This window comes from Erithacus rubecula (assembly GCF_903797595.1).
Source record: "Erithacus rubecula genome assembly, chromosome: 5".
Classification (NCBI taxonomy): Eukaryota; Metazoa; Chordata; class Aves; order Passeriformes; family Muscicapidae; genus Erithacus; species Erithacus rubecula.
Window position 1 is genome coordinate 27193688 of NC_136687.1, and position 22541 is coordinate 27216228.

General features: G+C 33.2%; 1 protein-coding gene across 1 annotated transcript in view; it reads left to right on the top strand.

The window, feature by feature from the left end:
* TUSC3 (tumor suppressor candidate 3) overlaps positions 1-22541 on the top strand; it is a 105298-nt gene that overhangs the window by 81167 nt on the left and 1590 nt on the right. The window contains exons 7-9 of the mRNA XM_079306752.1: positions 3967-4030; positions 15962-16036; positions 18222-18312. Of these exons, the coding sequence (XP_079162878.1) occupies positions 3967-4030; positions 15962-16036; positions 18222-18312 (230 nt within the window). The remainder of the gene's footprint in view (positions 1-3966; positions 4031-15961; positions 16037-18221; positions 18313-22541) is intronic.

Genomic DNA, 22541 nt, shown 5'->3' on the forward strand with positions numbered 1-22541 from the left:
TGAATTTCAAAACTTGATGAGTCAGTGGCCATTGCAGTATATAGAACTGGTGGGAGGGGGGCTACATTTGCATAAATATGTATCAATACACATATAATCCAGGCTTCAAGTGGCTTCAAAGTATTGTCATGTGCTTGTAGGGAAGGACACAAAGACAAATGCCATACAGTTCTCATCATTTGCTCTTCAAACTGTTTGCCATAATTTTTTACATTAAATATTGTTCTTCTGTCTTCTGAAAATTTCTACTCTTTTTTTTTTTTTCCCAGAAAGTAGGTCTAAAGGTTCATTGAAGAAGAAAAACCCCACCCTGTTTTACTTTTCTGATGTGGTTAATACCCATTCCTTATAAGAAATGGTATGAGGTACTGTCATCAATTCAGATGATTCACAATGCATTGTTGAATGGAAATTATTTTGGTTAATCTTCATCCCTAAAATAGCCTGTCACTTTCTTTACTTCAAGCATTGCTCCAGTTGACCCATAGCTATAGAGATGTGCCATGCTATTGTTTTGAGTATTTGGAGAACAATGTCTTGGGGAAGCAATTTGAGTACCGTATTGATAACACAGGATCTATTGATAGGTAACTGTTAAGAATAGTCTACCTAAGAATATTTGTAATAGAACAAAGAAGTTGATAGTTAAAATTACTATTTGCCTTTTTTTTTAAGGCAATACTGTACTGTACATCTGCCTTATTTAATACTTTAACAGAGTGGGTTTCAACTACTGCTTTCAATTACTTCAACTCTCTCTGTTGGCCTGAGGTCTCTTTCCCTCTCAAAGATGAAACTTCCCTTTTGTGTTCAAGGTGGCTACTCCCTTTGCTTTTATCCAGTTTTACCATTTCTCTGGGAGCATAACAATTGTCTCCTACTAGCTTTTTAATATACACATGATTTCCAGAAGTAAATCAAAGACCCTCCATTCCTTGTAAGCAAGGCTATGCCTTTGGCAACTCACTTTTAAAGAAATACAGTTATAACATGGATCCCTATGAGACATTTAGCCAGAAATTAATATTCTAGGGTTTTATTGTCAGGGTTTTTTTTCAGGTTTGTGTTTGGTTATTTCAAGTATCACATTTGCAAATACACTGCTATCTAGTTCATGTTTTTTTCTTTATACTGAGTATCAGATGGCAGCTATGACTCTTATCTTTTACCTAATTAATATTGATAATATCTTTGTTTTCATGATTTTGTTTCCTAAAGACTTTTATCTTTGGGGCACTTTCCGAATTCTGATATGAGTATTTTGCATCATGTAATAAAACTAATTGCTCTGTTAATTTAACCAACAGGCAGGGAAAGATATTCTGCTCTAAATTCTTTCTTATTATTAGGATTTTATCACAGTGATCTACAATGAATCAGAAGAGGAGGCTCTGGGGACACTAACTGCATTCTTTCAATACTTAAAGGGATCTTTTAAGAAATATGGGGACAGATGTTTTAGACCTCTTGCAATAGGACAAAGGTAATACTTTTAAACTAAAAGAGGGCAGATTTAGACATGATACAAATAAGAATTTTTTATAAGAGTAGTGAGACACTGGCATAGGTTGCCTAGACAGGTGATAGATGCCCCATCTCTGAAAACATTCAGTCCGGTTGAACAGGAGCAACTAATCTAGTTTATGGTCCTACTCACTGCATGGGGATTAAACTAGCTGACCTCTAAAGGTCCCTTCCAACACAGACCATTCAATTATTCTATTATTCTAATGAGAGATTTCTGAGAATGTCTTTCCAACAGCTACATCTGTATGTTATTGTGATACCAAGCCTGCTACTGCATGACATTAAACTGCTATACAACTTCATTAACATTCAAAAACTTGCCATAAATTTTTAAAATCATAATTTCTTCTAATTCTTTTTTTTTTTTAAATCAGAATATTATTTTAAAAGCAGTAACCATCTAATTAATTTTTAAAGTTTTAAGTATTTTCTTTGTGGTGTTTCAACTTTGCATTGTAAGTAGTTCACATGGACAGTATTGCAAACCGGGTTTCCTACAAACTCTGATCATCCTTAGTAGATAATTTTTTAGTCAATTCTTCAAGTGTGAGTAGCCACTGAAAAAATATGTTTGAAATTTTTAGAGATGAGAGCATATTTACTGACATTTTTAAAACCATTATTACTGTACAGGCTTTACAGCTTCATGGTCAGCTTCAACTGTCCTATTTCATTAATAAAATTCTGTGTCGTTACTTTAAATTCCTAAGTGAAACCAGAAGTCACACAAGCTTGAGTGATACTTTTAAATTAAGTTACTATGAGGGGCAATAAAGACCAACACTTAAAATGTGATTCCTAGCAGCATAGAGCAGGTTTTTGTCATCAGAAAGAGTAGCATAAAATTTTTGGAAGTGACTCTCTTCATTCCTATTAGGAGGAAAACTAAACAGTGGAATGTTGAAATAATGACAGAAGGTCTCTATTCACAGGACAATGATCACAACTGAATCAGAACACATAATCTATCAAGTATTTTAACTTTGTCACTAATTTTTATTCATGTGAAATTTTCTTATTTCCTTCCATTCTGTTATGTATATTTGTGCATGCATGTGTGTGTGTGTGTGTGTGTGTGTGTATGTATATGCAGCCTTAGTGAAATTTACAAAAAAAAAAAAATCAAGAAATACAGTTTGGCTCACTGTCATATCAGACTTCAATGAGATATACATATGAGATCAGTGATTTTTATCTCTTTAAAAAAAGAGAGAAATGGAAGCTTTAGCTATGTGAAGGTGTCCCCTGGTTTAGATTTGGTTATTTGAATGAGCATAATGTGATTCAATTTTGAAAGCAATAAATAACAATATACTGAATAAATATAAATTACATGATCTGACACAACGTCAACCAGATTTTAACTAGTATGGGTGAAGACATTATTTTGTATGCTGAAGCATCTAGTTATTCAAATCCGAGTTGTTCTGAATCATGACAAGGATGTTATTAAGCCAGAATTATTCAGAACAAACTGAATTAAAGCAACACGTATGAGTTTAAAAAAATAAACAAAATCCTGCATTCAGACTGAGAGCAAAAGTTTTCTGTTCTTTACCTTAGTAGTGATCATTTTTCTTTACATTTAGTTAGGGTGAGAAGGTAAGAAGAATATATATAAATATATATTCTTAAGTAAGAAGAATATGTATAAATAATTCTTTCAGAACATGGATATATTTAATTTCACTTGGCATGCTATGAAAAACTGTACTCAGTGCTTGTAGTTGATACAGGAGAGGAAGACAGAATCTCCCTCATTTTGTGCATGTTGACAGTCCTTCAGGTTATTGCTTCTTTTATTGCTGTCATAGGTAGTTAACAATAAAAACTAACAGCTTTAATACAATACAGATTCTTAAAATAAATGTATGAAGGGAGCTATTTGGGATAGAGGGCAGTAGACTTAGTTTTAGTATTAACATTTATTTTACAACATTCCCATACAAATAAGATAGTTTATGCATTAGGAACTTTGATGGACACAATTGTACCTTACTGGAGAAAGACAAAATAGATTCTGTGTGAAGAAACTTCACTCAATCTGAGAAAGACTAAAGTAGAATGATTTGTTTAAGGCTTCAGTTTTCACTTTAGTAAAAACCATGCTGTGACATGCCCTTGATTTTATCACCTCCCTTCTGAAAAATGGCATCACCTGAGTAAATAAATGCATGTTCTTATTCCACAGTAGCAGCAGTGTGAAAAAGAGCCCAGCACAATGGTTTCTTGTGTGAAACATTACATTTACTGTATATATGAGCTTTGCCTAAATTTTTAGCATTCCTTTTTACTAAACCTACATACATAAACTGTGCTATTAATTTATAGCTGTTGCTGTCTGCATTTTTCTGCAAAACAGGTTTTATTCTCACATATCTGGCTTGCCATTTTCAATGGATTTCTTAAAGAGGAATGTTTTTCATTTTTGTTTTACAGAGTTACATACATGGAAGCAGCCAAGCTCAGTTTGTGGCAGAGTCACATATTATTCTTCTCCTGAGTATCCTTCAAACTGGTGATAAATATTAACAAAAACAAGATGAGAAACAGTGTGCTGTTAAATAAAATTGCTATGGCAGTGAATATCATTGAACATTTAAGCAGGTATTATATTTTGGTTTACTTATTATATGTTGAAATAAATATTCATTGATGTTGTTATTTACTGCCAAGTAATATTGGCATTCCTTTTCACCTATGTGCACCTTGTTATCTCCTTTGTTAGTTTTGTGCCTGGTTGCTATTCTTAATTTCTTTTTCTTTTCAGTGTTACCTTTCCAGTGGCAAAAACTAATTTTCTTATTTTTTAATTTTTTCTTATAATAATTAAAAATTCAATGAAAGAACAGTTTTATTTCTTTTTACTTACAAGAAAGTCTTACAGAAATTTACCAGCTGTGCATGAAGATCCAATAGTCCTTGGATATTTTTCCCCCACTTAATCTAAACAGTTTACTACTACTTCTTGAAACAAATAGCTCAATCACATTTGTTCTGACATCACCACCTCACAGAGACCAAAAAGACTTTGAGATCTATTTTTACTCTTTCAGTCTTACTAAGTCAGAGAAAATTAAGTTTGGGTTTTCTGGGGGTGGGGGGTGGGTATTTTTCCATGAAAGTTCTAATAAACTTTCATTAAAAGAAAACTCATATTCTCTCTGGGTTTTTTAAACCCTGATTCTTATCAGCTTTATTCATTGAATGAGTACTCTAATAATCATTAACCATTTTTGAAGTTTAGTAGTTCTATCACAAATACCTTTTACTGAGGGGAAGAAGTAAAAGAAAATAATATTTCCCAATCTGCAGTAATTGATGCATCCAAGTTTTATGATCTTGGCTACTCTCTCATTCTCTTTCTGAAGTTATGTTGCCTTGAAATCTTCCCTTCCTCTAACTTCCCTATCTGCCTTCATCTTTGGCATTTCCTATCCAAAGACAACACCATCATTACACCTTCATTACATTCATTTGCCTGGCATCCATTTTTCTACCTGTGAAACATTGCATGCTTCATAAATAGCCATTATTAATTTAGTTTCAAGGTTATGATCATATTTTGCAGAGCAAATCTAATATTTGCAATTGAACTGGAATGCTGTTTTCAGTTCTCAGTCTCCCAGTACAGGAATATTGCCGACTTAATGGAGCAAGTCCTACAAAGAGCCACCAAGAGGATTAAGGGATTATCCTGTGAGAAAAGGCTGGGAGAGCTGGAACTGTTTAACTTGGAGAGGACTCTCAGGGAGATCTCATCAATATGTATAGATACCTGATTGGAGGAAATGAAGAGGAAGGAGACAGACTTTCTCAGTAGTGCCCTTTGAGAGGACAAGAGGCAGTGGACTAAAATTGAAAACCAGGAAAATCAGTCTGAAGTCAAGAAGATTCTTCTTACTGTAAGGATGTGTAGATGGAAGCAGGTTGCCCAGAGGGGCCTGTAGAGTGTCCATCTGTGTAGATTTCACTTGAAAACTGCCAAGTCAAAACTCAGTGATTATTGCTTTAAATGCCATGTTTTTTTAAAAGTACACAGAGACAGCTGTCACATTTCATATGAAAAGTTTCTTATTTATGAGATAAGAGTATGCATCTTACTGGTATCATCTTTATGCTTTCCTTTGTAGAGCTGCAATTTATGTTTTCACGGTTTTCTGCTTTTCATGAACTGCCCTAGTTTAAATCTGTTATCTAAAATAATCCCATTGACTGCTTGAGAATGAGAAAAGTAAACCTCAAAACCAGAGAATATTAGAAATAAACAAAAAATTCATTGATGATATATTTTCTCTGACTCAGGCATGAAAGTGATATCTTTTTGTTGGCAGATACTGTCTTTAAACCAGGAAGTTGGCTGGCTACATTAATGCAGCTGTCTCAAAGAATCCTTTCAGTGATGTTGTTCATTACCACTTGCAGAAAGAATTCTCTAAGGTTTCATTTCATGGCTCAGTACTGTTGAGATGAGTTTTTGGTCACACACAAATTTCACAAAGTGTTTCACATGAAATCTTGTCAGAGTTTAACAGTTACTCAGGAATATTAATATTCCTTTATTCTTTCCATGTTGCTAGTAATTATGAGCTGCTCAATTTCTTCTTCATTTTTTTTTTAATTCAGAAAATGTTGTTAGAAAATGTGAGAAATAGAAAAGAATATGCCAGATTCATTTTATCCTTTAGAAGATGCATTGAATTTTAAAACAGGACATTAACATTCCAGTAATGAACATGTTTCATTTGGTTGCTTCTTTTTACTTTGTAGTAGTAAACTTGTCAGTTCTTGCCAGATGTTGAAATGCAATGTTCTATTTCTCTATAAAGTGAATTTTTAATACCTAAGATGAAAAAACATTAATTTCCTTTTCATTTCTTTATTTTGTTTTAAACAGTGATTCTACCCCATCTGCTAGACAATTTCTATATAAAGATCTGGTTTTCCATGCTGTAGCTACCATAATTAGGACTTGAGTAAGAAGGACTTGTGAAGATGTCAGATACTCAGTTTAAGTAGTTTTATAAAGCAAAATTAAATTCAGTAATATCTATACAAAGTTACTGATTACTTACTAGGTATATATATCCATGTAAAGTGTTCTCACCAAGGAGTGGTAGTAAGGGTGAACTTCACTGGAACTAGGGGTGGGCTGACCCTGGCTGGACAGAAGCACACCAAGGCCACTCTTCAGCTGGTCAGGGGAGAGGAAAAGGCTCATGGTCAAGATAAGGACAGGGAGAGACTCAGGGTAATTAACAGAGCTTACTACGAATCAAATCAGAGAAGGGTAGAGAGAAATAAAAAACAAATCTTAAAACAACTCACCCCACTCCTCCCTTCCTCCTACGCTTAACTTTACTCCTGATTTATCTACCTGGTCTCCCACAGTGGTGCAAGTAGATGAAGAACAGTTCATCATAATTGTCTCTGCCTCTCTTTCTTCCTCAGGATAAGGAATCATCACACTCTTCCCTTGCTTCCTCCTATGGGAGAAAGTTCTCCATGAACTTCTCCAGTGTGAGCCTTTCCTGTGGGCTGCAGTTCTTCGTGAACACATAGCAGAGAACAGTGAAAAGACATGGTTGGATATCAGAGAATCATTAAGGTTGGAAAATACCTCCAAGATATCATGGTGCTTGTATATTATATACTTCTGTGTCTTCCAGGCTATTACTTCAAGCAGTTTGTGTTATGCTGACAAGATGACTCTTACTCAGTTTTGTTCTTTGGCTCCTCTTTGTCTTGTAGAGTTGATTTCAGGAAATAATCATGGAAGTCATGTAAGTGTTGGTTGAAAGGGGTCTTGGAAGACCACATGCTACAATCTTCCTGTTAGTTTAGGATTATCACTAACACTGGAGCTTGTCTTTCTTGGTTTTATCTGGTGCAATTTTTTAAAACTTAAGGGATGGAGATCACATAATCTCTCTGGGCAGTTTCAGATGTGAAGTTGTTTTTCATCCAGTCTGAACCATCCAAACTACAGTTCCCTTTGGATTTCTTTTGTCAGCCTTATAGAATTGGTGGAATAGCTTTAGTGAAGCTTTCAAACAATGAACAGAACACTGTGGAATAGAAGTATGAGATGCATTATGTTTTAGCTTTTTATTACCTAGGAATAAAACAAAATCCAAGGTTTGCTTTTATACATGCCACATTATATCTCATTCTTCACCATAAATCAACAGGTTCAAAAAAAATTTTAAAAAGAAAATATTTTTATCTTTATTTCCAGAGAAAAAGTAACATGGAATAAGAATTAGGCGTAAATTTAATTTGAGTTTATATCCATAAAATTATGCTGGTCTTTTCAATCCGATTTCTTTTTTTTTTTTTTTTAAATTGGCCAATTTTCATATCCTCTCTAGAAACAACAAAACCTTGCTATCATATGAAATTGAGAAGAAAGTTTTATGTAACAAATATCCCCATATCAGCTTGAAAATCAGTGTTTCAAGCAAATGGGTTCAATTAACATACATAATACTTTGGGGGGGGTTGTAGAATTATTTCACTATAGAGACTTTCTGATGAAGTAGAAAATTTTTCGAAAAGTCATTACAGAAATAGAAGTATAACTGCTGTAGAATAAATATGGCAGATGACACAAAGAAAAATTATTTAAATAAGAGTGTGAAATAGATTTTTTAAGTGAATGTTTGTTTTGATAAATTATATAAAAGCAGTAACCTGTGTGGAGCTGTGAACATGGCATTGTGCAGTCTGTAATTCAAGGTTTTGCTTTTGAAGAGTTTGAGCATCTCCAAGGACCCTAGGAGATTGGACTACTTAGTTTAGACAGAGAAATAACTGTTCATAGGTGCAATCCTGGTAAGACAGTCTAATTGTGTGCTAGAAAGCCAATTCAACCTTGCAGAAAGAGCACATATCTAAACACATTTTGATTTAGCAATAAAGTTAAGCATCTTCTCAAGTTATCATCAGTTTGCATCCACAGGTATTAGTGCAGCAATGATTTTTAAGAACATAGGGAAAAACTGTGCAAAACAAAATAATCAAATTAAATAAATGATACAGGGACTTTTGAGCCAGATTGGCCATAAGGAATGTTATAGCTTCTAGTCATCAAATAATAAATTCTTACTTCTTCTTAATCTTTTTTTTAAATTAAATATGGGATAATATTCTATAGCAATGAATTTTCAGTGTAAGTTTCATGTAGTATGCAGAATTTATTTCTTTGGGATATTTTTAGTCTATAATTTGCACAATAAATGTACTTGTGACTTTAGTATATAAGTCATGGGAAATAGTCCATTCTCTCTCTTTTTTCCATTCTATTTGGAGCTTTGTATGGATCTCCAAAGATAATTCTCTTTTCTCCTTTCCAAGTTGAAAAATTCTACTATCTCCCCATGCAGAAGACATTCCAGGCTTGTGGTGTCTATTCTTGCAACATCTTCTGACAGAAAATGGGTCACAGATAAAAGGAGTCAGCAGGAATGATCAGGTACTAATAAAATTTTTTTAAATGCTGAGTAGTGTGACATTCTTGGAGAGACAAGAAAGAGGAACTAAAGACAAGGATATTGAAGTACTGCTAGAGTTATTAAGACATAAAGGTATAAGAGAGATAACTTTGGAATGAAGAGCTGTCATTGCCTAAGAGAAATGACATCCAGTAAACTGCCCAATCAGTATTACTGTTGTAATTAACTACAGTTGAATACAGATAGTGTATATAACTGTTACAACCAAAAAGGCATTGAAGTGTGCAATATTCAGCTGTAAATATTGCTCTGGGTGTCAAGATACAGCAAGAAAAATGGGGAATAATAATGTTGGATAAGCTGTGTTGTATTTGAAAGATTTATTAAATTCTTTTATTCCTCCTTTTTGTAGACACTACTCATTATTTCTAGTGAATTTTCATCAAGTTTTTATGTTGTTCCCTGGAGAAATAAAACTGCTTTGAATGTAATATGTCATAGTTTTTTTCTCTTTTTAGTGATAGTGAATCCTTACTTTAAGGGGTAAATTTAAAAGTATTTTCATTATTGAAGGAGTTTCAGTTATTAAGCAAGCTATTTATTTATATATTTATTGTATCTCCTATACAGGAAATAAATCTAAACCATTGTTATAGTAATTAGCAGTTATGATTAACCTGGTACATTTTCTCATTGTTACTATTAAACTTAGCATTGATGCTGATTAAACATATGCACATAAGAAAAAATGGAAATGTCTTTTTGGTTTCCTAATTTGAATTCCTGAGGCAAAGTTTAAGGGGAAAGATGCATAGGTGGATACAAGATAGTGATTGTAAGGGAACGGGACAAATCTTTTTGGTAGCATTATTATGACACCTCTTATCAAAGAGATTTCCTGTCCTACAGAGGGAATTTAGATTAAATGTTTTAAGTGCCTTTGTGGTATGAGGAAACTTTTCCATAGGATGAGTGTAAAGAGATGACTTTCTTTATGTCAGAGTCACTGAGCATAAAAATCTTGAATTTTGAGTCGAAAGTATGTAGAATACTCACTTAGCTCTCAGTAGTAAGAATCTGTCACTTGTGCATCAATAGGCACAACTAGTTGTGTCTTCCCCAGAAATTATATGGTAAAGTGTATGAGGTTGGTAACTAAAGCAGTAAGACAGGATTATTTTTGTATTCTTGTATTCTTGATTTTAAGGATAAGAAAGAAAGAAGAACATGGTGGATAAAGTTAGAAGTGCAACATTATAGCATATTTAAGCATGCTTCCTAATTAACTTTGGAAATCAACATCCAAAGCAGCAGAACATCCTGCACATTTTCTATTATTTACTTGCATAAGATTTCAGCACTTCCTGTTAACCTTGTAACTTATTCTGTTTCTTCTGGAAGCTGTCTGATTCCTCCTAAATGTAATGAAGCATAAGGAAATCATAGCTAGAAAAATCAAGACAGTGTTATATTACCTAAGTATCCTACTGCTTGACCTTAAAACAATTTGTAATATGACCCTTTCGAAAAGACATTAAGGTCTTTAAATGTGAGGGAGTTATGCAGAGATCTTAAATTTACAGTTGGGCATTTGTTAACACAACAATGAACATAATTTATAATCTTTCATCAGCTAATTGCAGTACCCTGGAATTGGTGAAGTACTTTCACATATGGCGTGTGTCCTCTGCATGAATTTACCAACTCTGAATTTCAGTGATTTTCAACCATTTGCAATTTCTGGTTAAAATCTTCCAATGGAAGACAGACCCCTGCAAAGCTAATTTAGCTGTCAGCTTCTCTGGCAAGTGCCCCATTTTTATTTGCCACGTGCAAATAGCTGACTACTAGTCCATACAAGAGGCATTCACTCACCACGGGCTGAAGATATTTTGAAAGGTTTCTTTAGGCTTCAGTTAATTATTTTAATGGATATTTTAATGGTTAGGAAACATATTTGCTTGGATGGCTCAAAGATGCAGAAATCTAGTCCAATGTTAAATGGTTTACCTTTTGGATCCACACACACCTTTTACTGAATGGAGTAGTCCTCCAGTGCATTCAGCTAAGAAATAAACTATATTGCCTAGGTCGTAGCAATGATGGAGAGTAAAACAACAGCCTAGACTCATATTGATGATGCCTTATGGTGTAGAAAAAGAATGTGTGATATTCTCAAAAATATTTATGTGTTTTTAGGGAAAGCAAGAGAGATTGTGTCTGCATGCAAGTATCAAGTGTGTGCTAACAAACAGATGAGACATACTAGGTCTAGTGTTTGAAATAAAATGCTTGAAAATAAGGTAGATATTTGTAATACAACGTTAGAATACTGGGAGAAAATTATGTTGCCTCATAAATACTTAAAAATAGCTGAAATGAAGTTTGTTTTAGGAATTGTAGCTGTGTTTAAAAACTAAATTAAACTGTTAAGAAATTCCCTCATTTAATTGTTTCTCTAGTATGCTTAACATTAATGAAAGTAAAGTACTGTTATACATCTACCTGTTCTGGAGGTTTTTATAGTTTTGTGATTAAAATATTTATTTGAAACACATATTTGAAAATTTATAGAAGTGGATTAAAAAAATATAAGTAAAGCTAGAAAAAGGTAGTATGGGGCAAACCACACTATAAAAATTTGCAAGATGGACAGGACTAAACTTGAAATTTCATCAGATGTAATCTATACACAATCAAAAAGGTAATAAATAATAAATGTAAAAATCATTTCTCCATTTTTAGTTTTAGCTGATCCTAAATGTGAATAATTAGGATGTAAATCAGGCTGAAAAACTCTGAATGTTTGATTAGAGGTTTAACACAAACTTAATTAGGTATCTCTGTCTTCATTTTGTGACTGAATTAAAAAGAGATCCCAAATCTTTTTTCTTCTGAAGTTTTCATGTGGCCTTTCCATTCTCAGGTGTCTAAGAGCACCAGAAGAGCAATGGTTGCATCAGATTATCTGTGGTTTATCAATTGAAGCTGAAACTAATAAAATTAATAATAAACTTTTTCACTATAAGAAATTCTACATTAGTATGAAATTATTCTCTGCTCTGTTAAAATTATAAAAAAGCATCAAAAAGTTTATTTTTGATGTGGTGTAGTATAATTGGTATTTCAGTGGTTGAAATGCAAGCTTTGAGCCATTTGGCTGTTGTGAGATGCATATTTCAAGGAGTTGAGGAGAGCTCTGGTGCTAAGATTTGTGTAATACTTCCTAAAATTCTTGAAAATCCACTCAGTGTAGCTGAAGCCAGAAGGTTTTAAACAAAAACTATATTCAGAGTTGTTGTTAGTATCATCACAACTGGATTTCAGACCATTAAAAAATACTTTAAATATAGTTTGATTTTGTACAATTGATCCATAAATCCATATTCAAATAAATAATTTTCAGACTGTTCTCCACTTTTTCAACTTCTGATGTAGGAATGATCCATCTTCAGTGAGATGATCAGCATAGTAGCCCTCTTGTAAGAATTTCTAATCATCAGCCCCCAGCAAAAAACCAAACCAACAACAACAACAACAAAATTAAAAAAAAAAGAAAAACAAAAACAAAAGAGAGAAGACAAAATCACTGTAGATCTTTCTGTTGAACATATTACTCCTTGACAAAAAATGTATGTGCTTTTATTTGTTCCATGTCTGATAAATTGAACCAGCAATTTTTAAAGATTGCATGATAATCTATCCCCATTTTAGCTAACAGCAAACTGAGCACAGACTCAAGTGAATGAATATTTTGTTCTCTAGTTTTTCTTGCTCATGTGTTATTAAGCAACTGCATGATCTGCATTTTGAAAGGTAGTTGTTTCTTTATGTGTTTGTAATATTAATGCCAGATTTTGCACCCTTGGCAGAAATACAACTGAATATGAATGAGTCCACCAAATTTTTTTCCATGAAAGTAACTAAATGCTAGCCAAGCTACTTTTTTTCCTTCTTTCATTCTTCACTTACTACTAATTATGAATAAATTTGTGATGTAAAGATATAAATTATGTATTACATTAATAAACTTTGGAATTATCAGGTTTTCTTCCTTTTGGGCATTCTGCAATTAAATTTTCAATTAAATTATGCTAATAATAAGTATCCTAAATTTACTAGCAATTAGTTTCATTTTGCAGGATATCTATAATTTTGGATTTTACTGATACAGTATTTTTTGTTTTGTTTTGTTTGGATTTGTTGGTCTATTTTTTTCCCTACTTCTGATAAAATATCTTGATTTTTTCGGGGGTGATTATTTTATTCTGTTACTGCTAATCATTTTCTGTATAAGCTTATAAATTGTGATGATCTCTGTCTTTTTCATCCTACTTTAAAACGGTTGTTTTTCCTATATCAGAATTCAGCACCTTTTCAAAAGCCCTGTGTAAATAATATGTTTTCAGTTTTTATGAAAAGCATATATCAGCTGGGAAAAGGAAAGGCAGAAGTTTCATATGTAAAACTGTAATAATTTGAGAAGGTATATAACAGGATTTACACCAAAAAAAGTCAGTAGAGGTATACATTTATCAGAAAACATGAGCATCTGAATTTAAAACATTTGCTTGCCATGGCTTATCTGAGTGCCACATTTCCCTCATCTTTTCAAAATAGATTCATAATGCATAGTGAGGCAGATAAAGAGGAATTGGAAAATAAGTACATCTTTGATGCATCATTTTTTTGCAAATGAAAAACTGTCCAAATCACCACTTGTAAAATTTTACATTCTGCACTGTTAAAGAATTGCGATACTGTAAAAGATTATTTTCAGAGCTGGGACTGTTGCTTTATATTGTAGAATATTGAAGTAGTGCAAAGGAATAAAATAGAATGTTGGAAATGAGTGAAAAATAGTAACAAGCTATATATTCTGTAGGAAAAAGGTAATTATTATATCAAAATGACAACTCAGGTTGAATTTTTATTTTAGCATCAGAGAACTGAGGCAAGTACCATGCAGTTTCAGAGTGTGGCTATGAAGCTGGTACCATTGAAGGTAAAAGGCAGCCAATGAGGCTGAAAGCTCAGCAATGATGACTAAAGTTAGAAAGCAACAACTGAAATAAAAATAATGACAGCGTGAGGGAAGCTTTAAGGGTAATGATGTGAAGCTCCAAAAGAGAGGGGAGAAAAAGCCCAGCACAATTCAGGTGGTTACAGATCTATAATTCTCAGTTGCAGAGCAAACAACTTATTTTGTGAGATTGTTGTTCCTGATGGTAAGAAAAGTGAATTAAAGTCATGGTCTGCTAAGAAAATAAGAACTACATTACAGAAGGGCTGTCTCCCAAATGGCTTTTTAGTGCGTGGGTGGTTGGTTTGTTTCTCAGAAGCAGCCAGGTAAGGGAAATAGCAAAGAACCACATTATGTACTGATACTGCATGAGATAATCTAGCAAACAAAAAAAAAAAAAAAAAAAAGAAAGAAAAGAAAACAAAAAAACATTTACAAGTCGTTTCAAAACCTTTGCAAAAAGTAGCACTTCCCCAAGAGGATCTGGTGAGTTACCTTTACATCTTGGGACTGGTTTTTTTTTTTTTTTCCCCCATGACTGTTAAACTAAGGAGAAGAACATTGCTATAAGTCTAAATGAGGAATTGGTAAAATAAAGTTACTAGATAATGCTGCCTTCGGGACTTTTCTTTAATAAATATATGTGGAATTTTTTTCTCAGCCCTTTTTGTGACAAATGTCTCAATTAATTCATCTTTATTTTGCTTTTGTAGCATTGCAAAATAAAGAATTTAATGATTCTCATCCAGTTCTTTTTCCCTCCTGGAACCACAGCAGTAGAACTGGAGATTCCCAGTCTTACATGCTCATGAATCTCAGTCTTAACAAGTAAAAATTTGGAAGTCAAACCTGAATCAGCTGCTCATCTCTGATGAATTGTGTTAGCATTGACAGTTCTAAGCCCTTTTTCTCAAGCTCACCTTAATTAAAATTTTACAATGAAAATTTCAGATGTCTTTGAGCATTTTCTTCTAATTTTGAACATTCCTAAAATAATAAATATAAATATATTTCCACTCGTACAAGTGTAATTTTACAAGAAACAGTTATTACTTATGGATCTAGCATGTTAGAAGTATTTTCTTGAATTGTGTGCATAAATAATAACATCCTATTCTGGAAATTTGTAGCCATCATGCCCTGGGTTAAGTAATGTTGAAAACTCCAACCTTACTTGATCATCTGTAAAGTGTGTTTAGTTTGTGTTTCCTGCTGTTGTGACCTATGGCTCTCATGATTCACACCTGCTTCAGAGTGCCATTCAGGCTTGCCTCTGCTTCAGAACAGATGTTATACACAGTAGTAACCATTCCTTTTTTGTTTATATGGTTTCAAATAAACAATTAGGAGAATGGCTTAAGAGCTTGCTAGATTAGTGAAATTGTTTTATCGTTCTGTACTTGTTCACATTTGTAACAGTTATAATGAGACAACAAAAGACTGAGAGTGACTGAGAACTTTGCCTCTGAGATGTTTCTCTGCTAAACTATTAAGCAATATGACACTAAAGAGGGAGTTAATGTCTTATCTAAATGCAGAGAAAGATAAACCAGTCCAACTGCTTCAGTTTGAATCAAATAACCGGTGAATTGTGTGCAATTGCAGTGAATAATTTCTGGATCTTACCGTTTTCATTTTTAAGAATCCTTTGCTACCAAGATACAGAATATTTTAGAATGCTGGGGAATGGCTATTTCCAGAATTTGCATCCTACTTGCTGACTTGTCCTTTAAAGTGTCTTGAATCCATTTTTTTAAAATCCAGAATGCAGAAAGAAAAATCCTACACAATTTTGCCACAGGTGAGTGTATCAGCACATTATAGATTGTGATATGCAGATTTATATGTCAATACCTTGTTTAGTTTTATGAACTTGAAGTTGTAGTTCATAGATGTACCTTTGTGGCTTTCTGAGGTATCCACACATCTGCTGCTTTCCTTGACAATGGTAATACAGATGCTGCTATCACCATGGGAATGGTGCTCCTGAATGAAGCTGCTACCTCCAAAGGGGATGTTGGAAAAAGGAGAAGTAAGTTGTACTTTTTTATAGCTAAGCTAATGCTTAGACAGTTAGAAGACACTACAAAATTACAAGTGAATATATGATTTCGTTTTCAGAAGGTCTCTACCTTAAACCAATGTTTACCTTTAGTTATTTGGAAAAGAGGAAAGCATAAAAATTCTGTTGATAAAACTGCATTCACATGAAGTAGTAATGGTAAAAATATGCTTTAAGTATTCTCAGCCAAGCTACAGCTTGACACAGTATTTCTACTACATTGCCTAAATACTTTTTAACTCTTGAATTCTATCAGAAGTCAGTGATATAAAGAACACTGTTTTCAAAATGAATTTTTTCACTTAAGATGACAATATCCAAAAGAGTGTGAAAATTCTTCTGTTTGGTACTCTTGCCAGTATTGTGTCTCCAGAGGAAGGTAGAAAGCCAGCAGTAGGTATAATACAGAACGTATTGTAATCTGTAATGTCTAAAGATACTTAGCTTGAAGTACAATTTTTGTGTTTTTCTGAATTTTGTTGTTACTCAGAATATTTGTGAGATTTTCTTGTCAATGAATGACATAAACACACAATATGAATCCAGACACACAATATTTATCCAGAATCAAACTTCCTCACTGTTATCTCAAACAAGGTTTTACTGAGTATGACACAGGTTGAAATGAATATGCCCATCTGCCTTTGCACCTTTTATATCCCCTAATATATTTATCTCATATAAGCCATTGAAGGTCTTTGGAAGATACCAGATTTCCTACACTATTTTCTTAAAAAACATTCTGGAACTCTTAATAATAGCTGATTGTATGACTAGATCTCTCAAATCTATAGTGGTTTGAGGGTGTCCTTCCTTCCACAAGCTGTAGATGTGTCCTTAATTCTGAATATCTTCTACAGTAGCTACCTTTAATGGTGTCAAAGGATACAGTGACGTAAGTTTAATTGGAATATGATCTAGATCTGGGCCTGTGAATACAGGCACAGTGAAATATCAGTGGACTGCAGTAAAAATTCAGGCTCTTTGTGGTCATTATGTGAATGTTTTCTGTCTATCTGCCTTGTACTGTTCATGCTTCCAATTTATTCATCCGTGCTTGGAAATCATATTTGTGAGTGGTGATTTCTTTATAATGAAATGTGTTTATTAGGTTTGTACATAGCTAGTTTTCTCAAAATAACTGTAGAAATTTTATATTCCAGTTGACATATGTCACTTTCCACATGGTCAGTTTTAATGAAAAAATGCATCATTGTCAGTTTCCTTGGCTTCACATTTGCTCATCCTTCGCTCAAAGGCAGCACACATTTGAAGCATGAATATTGCAATTAAATAGCAAAGGGTTGCTAAAGTAGGAATAGTATAAGAAGAGTTTTTTAAATCAATGTAGTTCACTAGAATCCAAACATAATGTTGGTGAGCTGCACCACATTTTGTAATATGTCCCCCTTTTAAAAAAAAAAAAATATCTATACAATAGAGTGGGCTATCACAATCAAGAAAGTTTTGTGGTTTTATTCCACAGGATGCCAAAAGATGTCCAAATATTGTTTCTTAATTTTAGCATTTAGTTTGTTGGTTCATTCTTTGAAAAGATACCTGGAAGACATCAAAAGGTCTACATCATTCTTTACCTTCAGAACCTGTAGTTTTATATTGCTAGTGAGCAAATATAAAAAGTAAAAAGTGATTTGGCTGCCAGCCTTGGAACTTAGAACAATTTTTAGCCATTAATAACTAGATAAAGTAGTTACTAAGCTGCCTTTAACTGCTACTTCAGCCATAGATGGTTGGCTAGGGAAAACATGATTCCATTAGTCAAAGGACATTTTTCTAAATGTAATTTTTTTTCCAAAATGAACAAGCAAATACCTGAAATTACATTATATTTGATATGTATAATTTAATGGGTTATTAAATCCATTATCAGCAGTAAGGTGTTTGCATTTGACTTTCAAATTTCTGCTTTTTTTTCTTGAAAATGCATTTTTTCCTAATAACCATAAATATTATTTCCATATCTGTTTGAAATCCTTTCAGAAGATAGTGGGCTTCAATAGTCAAGGCAGTAACATTTTGTATTTAACTGTGTCAAAATTCTCTATAAATGATTGACATAAATAATATTCTTTGTAGGGATTGTAGTTTTAAATCTTTTATGTACTAATAAACAAAGTTGGTTTTTTTTTTCCAGTAATATGTCTGGTAGGCCTTGGTCTTGTGGTCTTTTTCTTCAGCTTCTTGCTGTCAATATTTCGCTCCAAATACCATGGCTACCCATACAGGTAATCTGTCTTTAAATTCTCATCCTATAGACTGTAATAGCTTTGTAGAAGTTTAAGAATTGCTTTCAGCTAAACAATCTTTAATCTTTACCACTGAAGTCAATGGAAGGTGGTAGAAGCAGAAAGAATGAAAGAAGCAAACCAAAAAGATCTGAAATGCAACTGTTAGCATGGCTGTTAAAGCAGACCAGTTAAAAGGGTTTGAGCACAGATGCATGACAAGCAATTTATCTGATTAAGCCGCATGATTAGTACTACAGCCAGTTTTGTATTCTGTGTTATATTTCACTAAAAAGGATTCAGCCTTGCAAAACCAACTTAGATATAACATTTCAGCTATTACCTTACAATTTTTCTATTAGTTTTTGCTCTAAGACTCCAGAACTATTTTCATTTTTGCAGAGATTGGTCTCTTTAAGCTGTTTTATTGACATTTAGGTTGCTTCAGATTAGTTTGATTGTTTAATAACACTATACTGAAGACAAAGAAATTGCTATTATCAAATTCCATTTACTAGTTTCACAGACATGTAGTTAACTTATTGGGTCCTTTCCAGTGTTAAATCTTTCATGTTTCTGTTGGTCTCTTGGGTAGCTCTGACCCCATTTTCTCTTATTTTAAGTGAACATACTGTTGAATTCTTTGACACATCAGTGGTCTCAACATGTCATCTTCATCACAATCCCATAGAGTTTTTTAGAGAAACAACTTTGTTTTTTGTGGATAGTTCTTACGAATTTTAATGAACAGGCAAAACACTAAGGAGGATCAAGTATATAAACTGTTATTTTCTCTTTCCCCTTTTAATTTAGTATAGTGCATTTTGGCTTCAGTCACATATGCTAAAATACATTAATCTTCTTGTCTGAATTCCCTAGGATCTTCCAAGAAGTTCCATGCCTCATCAATTGATCCCAGTGCAGATATGTCTTAAGATGTGAAATATGTCTATCCTTTTCCTTTCAGTGGTTGTAGATTTCACCTTGAAGCTATCAGTCTTTATGTGATAAATTGTCCTCAGGCTAGTGAAGCTTTGCCTCTAACATTACTAACAATAATGCATACTAATGATCTGTCAGGAAAAAAGTAGCATTATGCTGGCCTGCCTAAAGCAAGAGTTAAAGAAAACTGAAATTGCTTTAATGCTCTATGAATGACCTCAAGCATTAACTTCAACTATCCTACTTAAAAAAGAAAAAAATTCAAATGTCCTAAATTGTTTCTATTCTCTGGCACTGAACAAGCAGTTCAGTCCTTTGTGAAATATGCATTGGTAAAAAGTAAAACAGTAACACAACCTGCTGTGCATCTTCTTTTTTGCAGTGACCTCCATGTAGTGAAGATAAATCAAAGCAGAGGTGGATAAACATAAAGCCAGAGTAAAAAACTGGAGAAAAACCATTATTTCTTTTTCTAATGTGGTTATAAGGTGCTTTTTAGAGGGCATGTATATAGGGAGGGACAGTAATTTTGACAGTCTCTTTTTGATCCACTTCAGGCATTTCCAATTCTGATTTGATTCTTTCACAGGATTTTCTTGTTGAAGGCTAGTGTTGGTCAAAAAATTGTTTGATTAATATGCTGGTAAAACACTTTTATACAGTATAGCATTGACCTGGGAAAGGTGATGCAAAGTGGGGGTTATCATGAAGGTTATTCACTGAGTGAACACAATCATGATGGACGAGCTCACTTGCAGCAAATCTCTCTGCAAGAGCCATTATTGCCATGGCAGGACTGTTTCATGGCTCTATTAATCCACCTTTTATATGGGAACAAGATGAAATTTTTCATTTTGCTGAAACTTCCACTTTAATTGATATCATTAACTATTGAAAGACTATGTAATAATTTTATTTTATACTCTTGAGCATTTTCTCTCTATAATTCCTTCTGGATAAGACAAGTGTGTTGGTAGATCTTAGAAAATTTTTTTTGGAAACCTTCTCACCTTAGTATTTAAAATGAATAAATGATGTATTAAATATCAGATAAGCAGTAACTGAGCAGTAAAATGTCACTATATCAACACAGAATTTCATCTGTCAACTCATACACATGGGAGTGGTGCAGAGACTATTCTTTACTATGAGCCAAAAACATGAACTCTAAGTTGACTTTGCTAGTCAGGAAAGAGTGTGGATCCCTGGAAACCACACCTTAGGCAGTTTCAGCCCAAAAAGCATACAGAATATGAAAAAGAATGAGAGAGGATGCTAAGAACAGAAGATATCAGTACACAAGCACACTATTGTATTACTGACAATTTTAGGCATGTAAATATTTATAACACTGCTTTAAAAGGATTCAGAGAAAAGTGAATATTATTATTATATAATGTATAAATAATATCATATAATTAATATAATTTTACTGATATTAAAAAAATTATTGTTTTTTTCTTTAGCTTTGGCTGCACCTAATTAACTGTCCTATATTGTTTTTCTGCTTTGTTTTCTGAATTAAACTTGTAGCACAATTTTATTACTCTTAACACTTTAAATTGTTCTTTCAAGCCTGCGTTTTATCTTTTGTTTTTTTAATTTAAATGAAATGAACATCTGAAAATTCTGTTTTCATAATTTTTTATTAAGTAGCTTTTTAATTTTTTAGAACCTGCCTTGCAGTTGAATGTTTCATCATCCAATTATCCTTCCTAGCTGTTATATTTCAGTATTATTTACAAGAGTAATGTGATTTTTTTTTAGTGAAATAATAAAAAATAATCAGCCTTCTGAACTATGTATTGATGGAATGGAAAACACATATTCTTTATTGGCTAGGAGAAAAAATGAAGTAAGCTGTGCAAAGCATGATAAATAAAAGATGCCTTATTTTCATCAAAAACCCATAAATGTTAAGTCATACATAAAGTATTCATTTATTGCTTGGGGAAGGATAGTCAATGCAACAGGACACACAAATTGCAAGATGCCCCAGAGCTTGAAAAATCCTCATATTCACTGTATACACATCTACCCTTGTAATTAAATTAGTTTCAGTAAAGAAATACTGTATAACATTGAAATTGAAATTAAATGTAAGTGAATAAAATAGAATAGTTATTTCTTGAAAATATACTGGAATAATATTACTAGGTAGAACAAATAGTATTTACAGACATATGAAATTAAATTTATTAATAAACATGAGCACTACTAACAGCTTTTTAGATATTTCATGCACAATTAAATTGATTCACCTTAAGTTTATGAATTGGTAAATCTACTTCTGATAAATACCAGGATTCACAGTTGATCTATAGTGCCCAGCAAAATTGGCTACTTTCTTTAAAACAGGAGAAATCATGATTATTTTAAAAGACAAGGAAAAAAATAATACACAGTTGTCAAAACAAAGCCCTTACATTTAATATTTTGTATACTACTACTGTTCATGTGGCTAAACATAATATTGTTCAGGAAAGAAACTGCCCATGGAAATGGAAGGCAACACAGTAGATTCTCCTTCTGTTCGTCTAAACTATCTAACAGCATGCTGAATTCCTGAAAATTCACAAACCTCCATATTCTTCTTTATGGGAAGTGTTGACAGCAGTGCTGGTTTCTAATCTTTTAAAACATGGAAGGTCTGAATTCTAGATGTCTGGACCCATAGCAGGTCTCTTAAGAAGGATATGCTTCTTATTGTGGCAAACAATTTGGATGCTCTTCTGCCAGTAGGAACTTCCTTCTGTGGTTATCACCATTCCCTGTAAGTCTTACAGTTTGCCATTTACTTTTACCTGTTTTATCCATTCTCATTTAGTGTATGTCTGGAGGGGCACAGTTTATCCAGGCTTTCCTGTTCTGCTTCACCCTGTTGTGCAAAAGAGATCTGTCTGCAGATCTATCCCAACAGATGCTGTCCAGTTTGTTACTCTTGATTTTTGAGAAACTGCCCATCCCACATCTCCTTCTTTGTGTCTATTCTATGGTTTTTTCATGGTGTTTTGGCTTTTTGTAGTCTATAGAGTCAAAGAATTGTTGGGGTTGAAGTGACTCCTGGAGACGAATTAATCTGCTACAGTAGGTTCATTTATAAAAAGTTGAACAAGATCACTTCCAGGCAGGTTTTTTGATAGAAGAAGCCTCCATAACTCTCTGGATAGCCTGTTCCACTGTTCTCTCATTCTTGAAATAAGAAAGTTTGTCCTCAGATGGAACTTGATGAGTTTCAGCTTTTTGCCCTAGAATTTTTCTCTCACACTTGTTTTAAGACTTTCAGT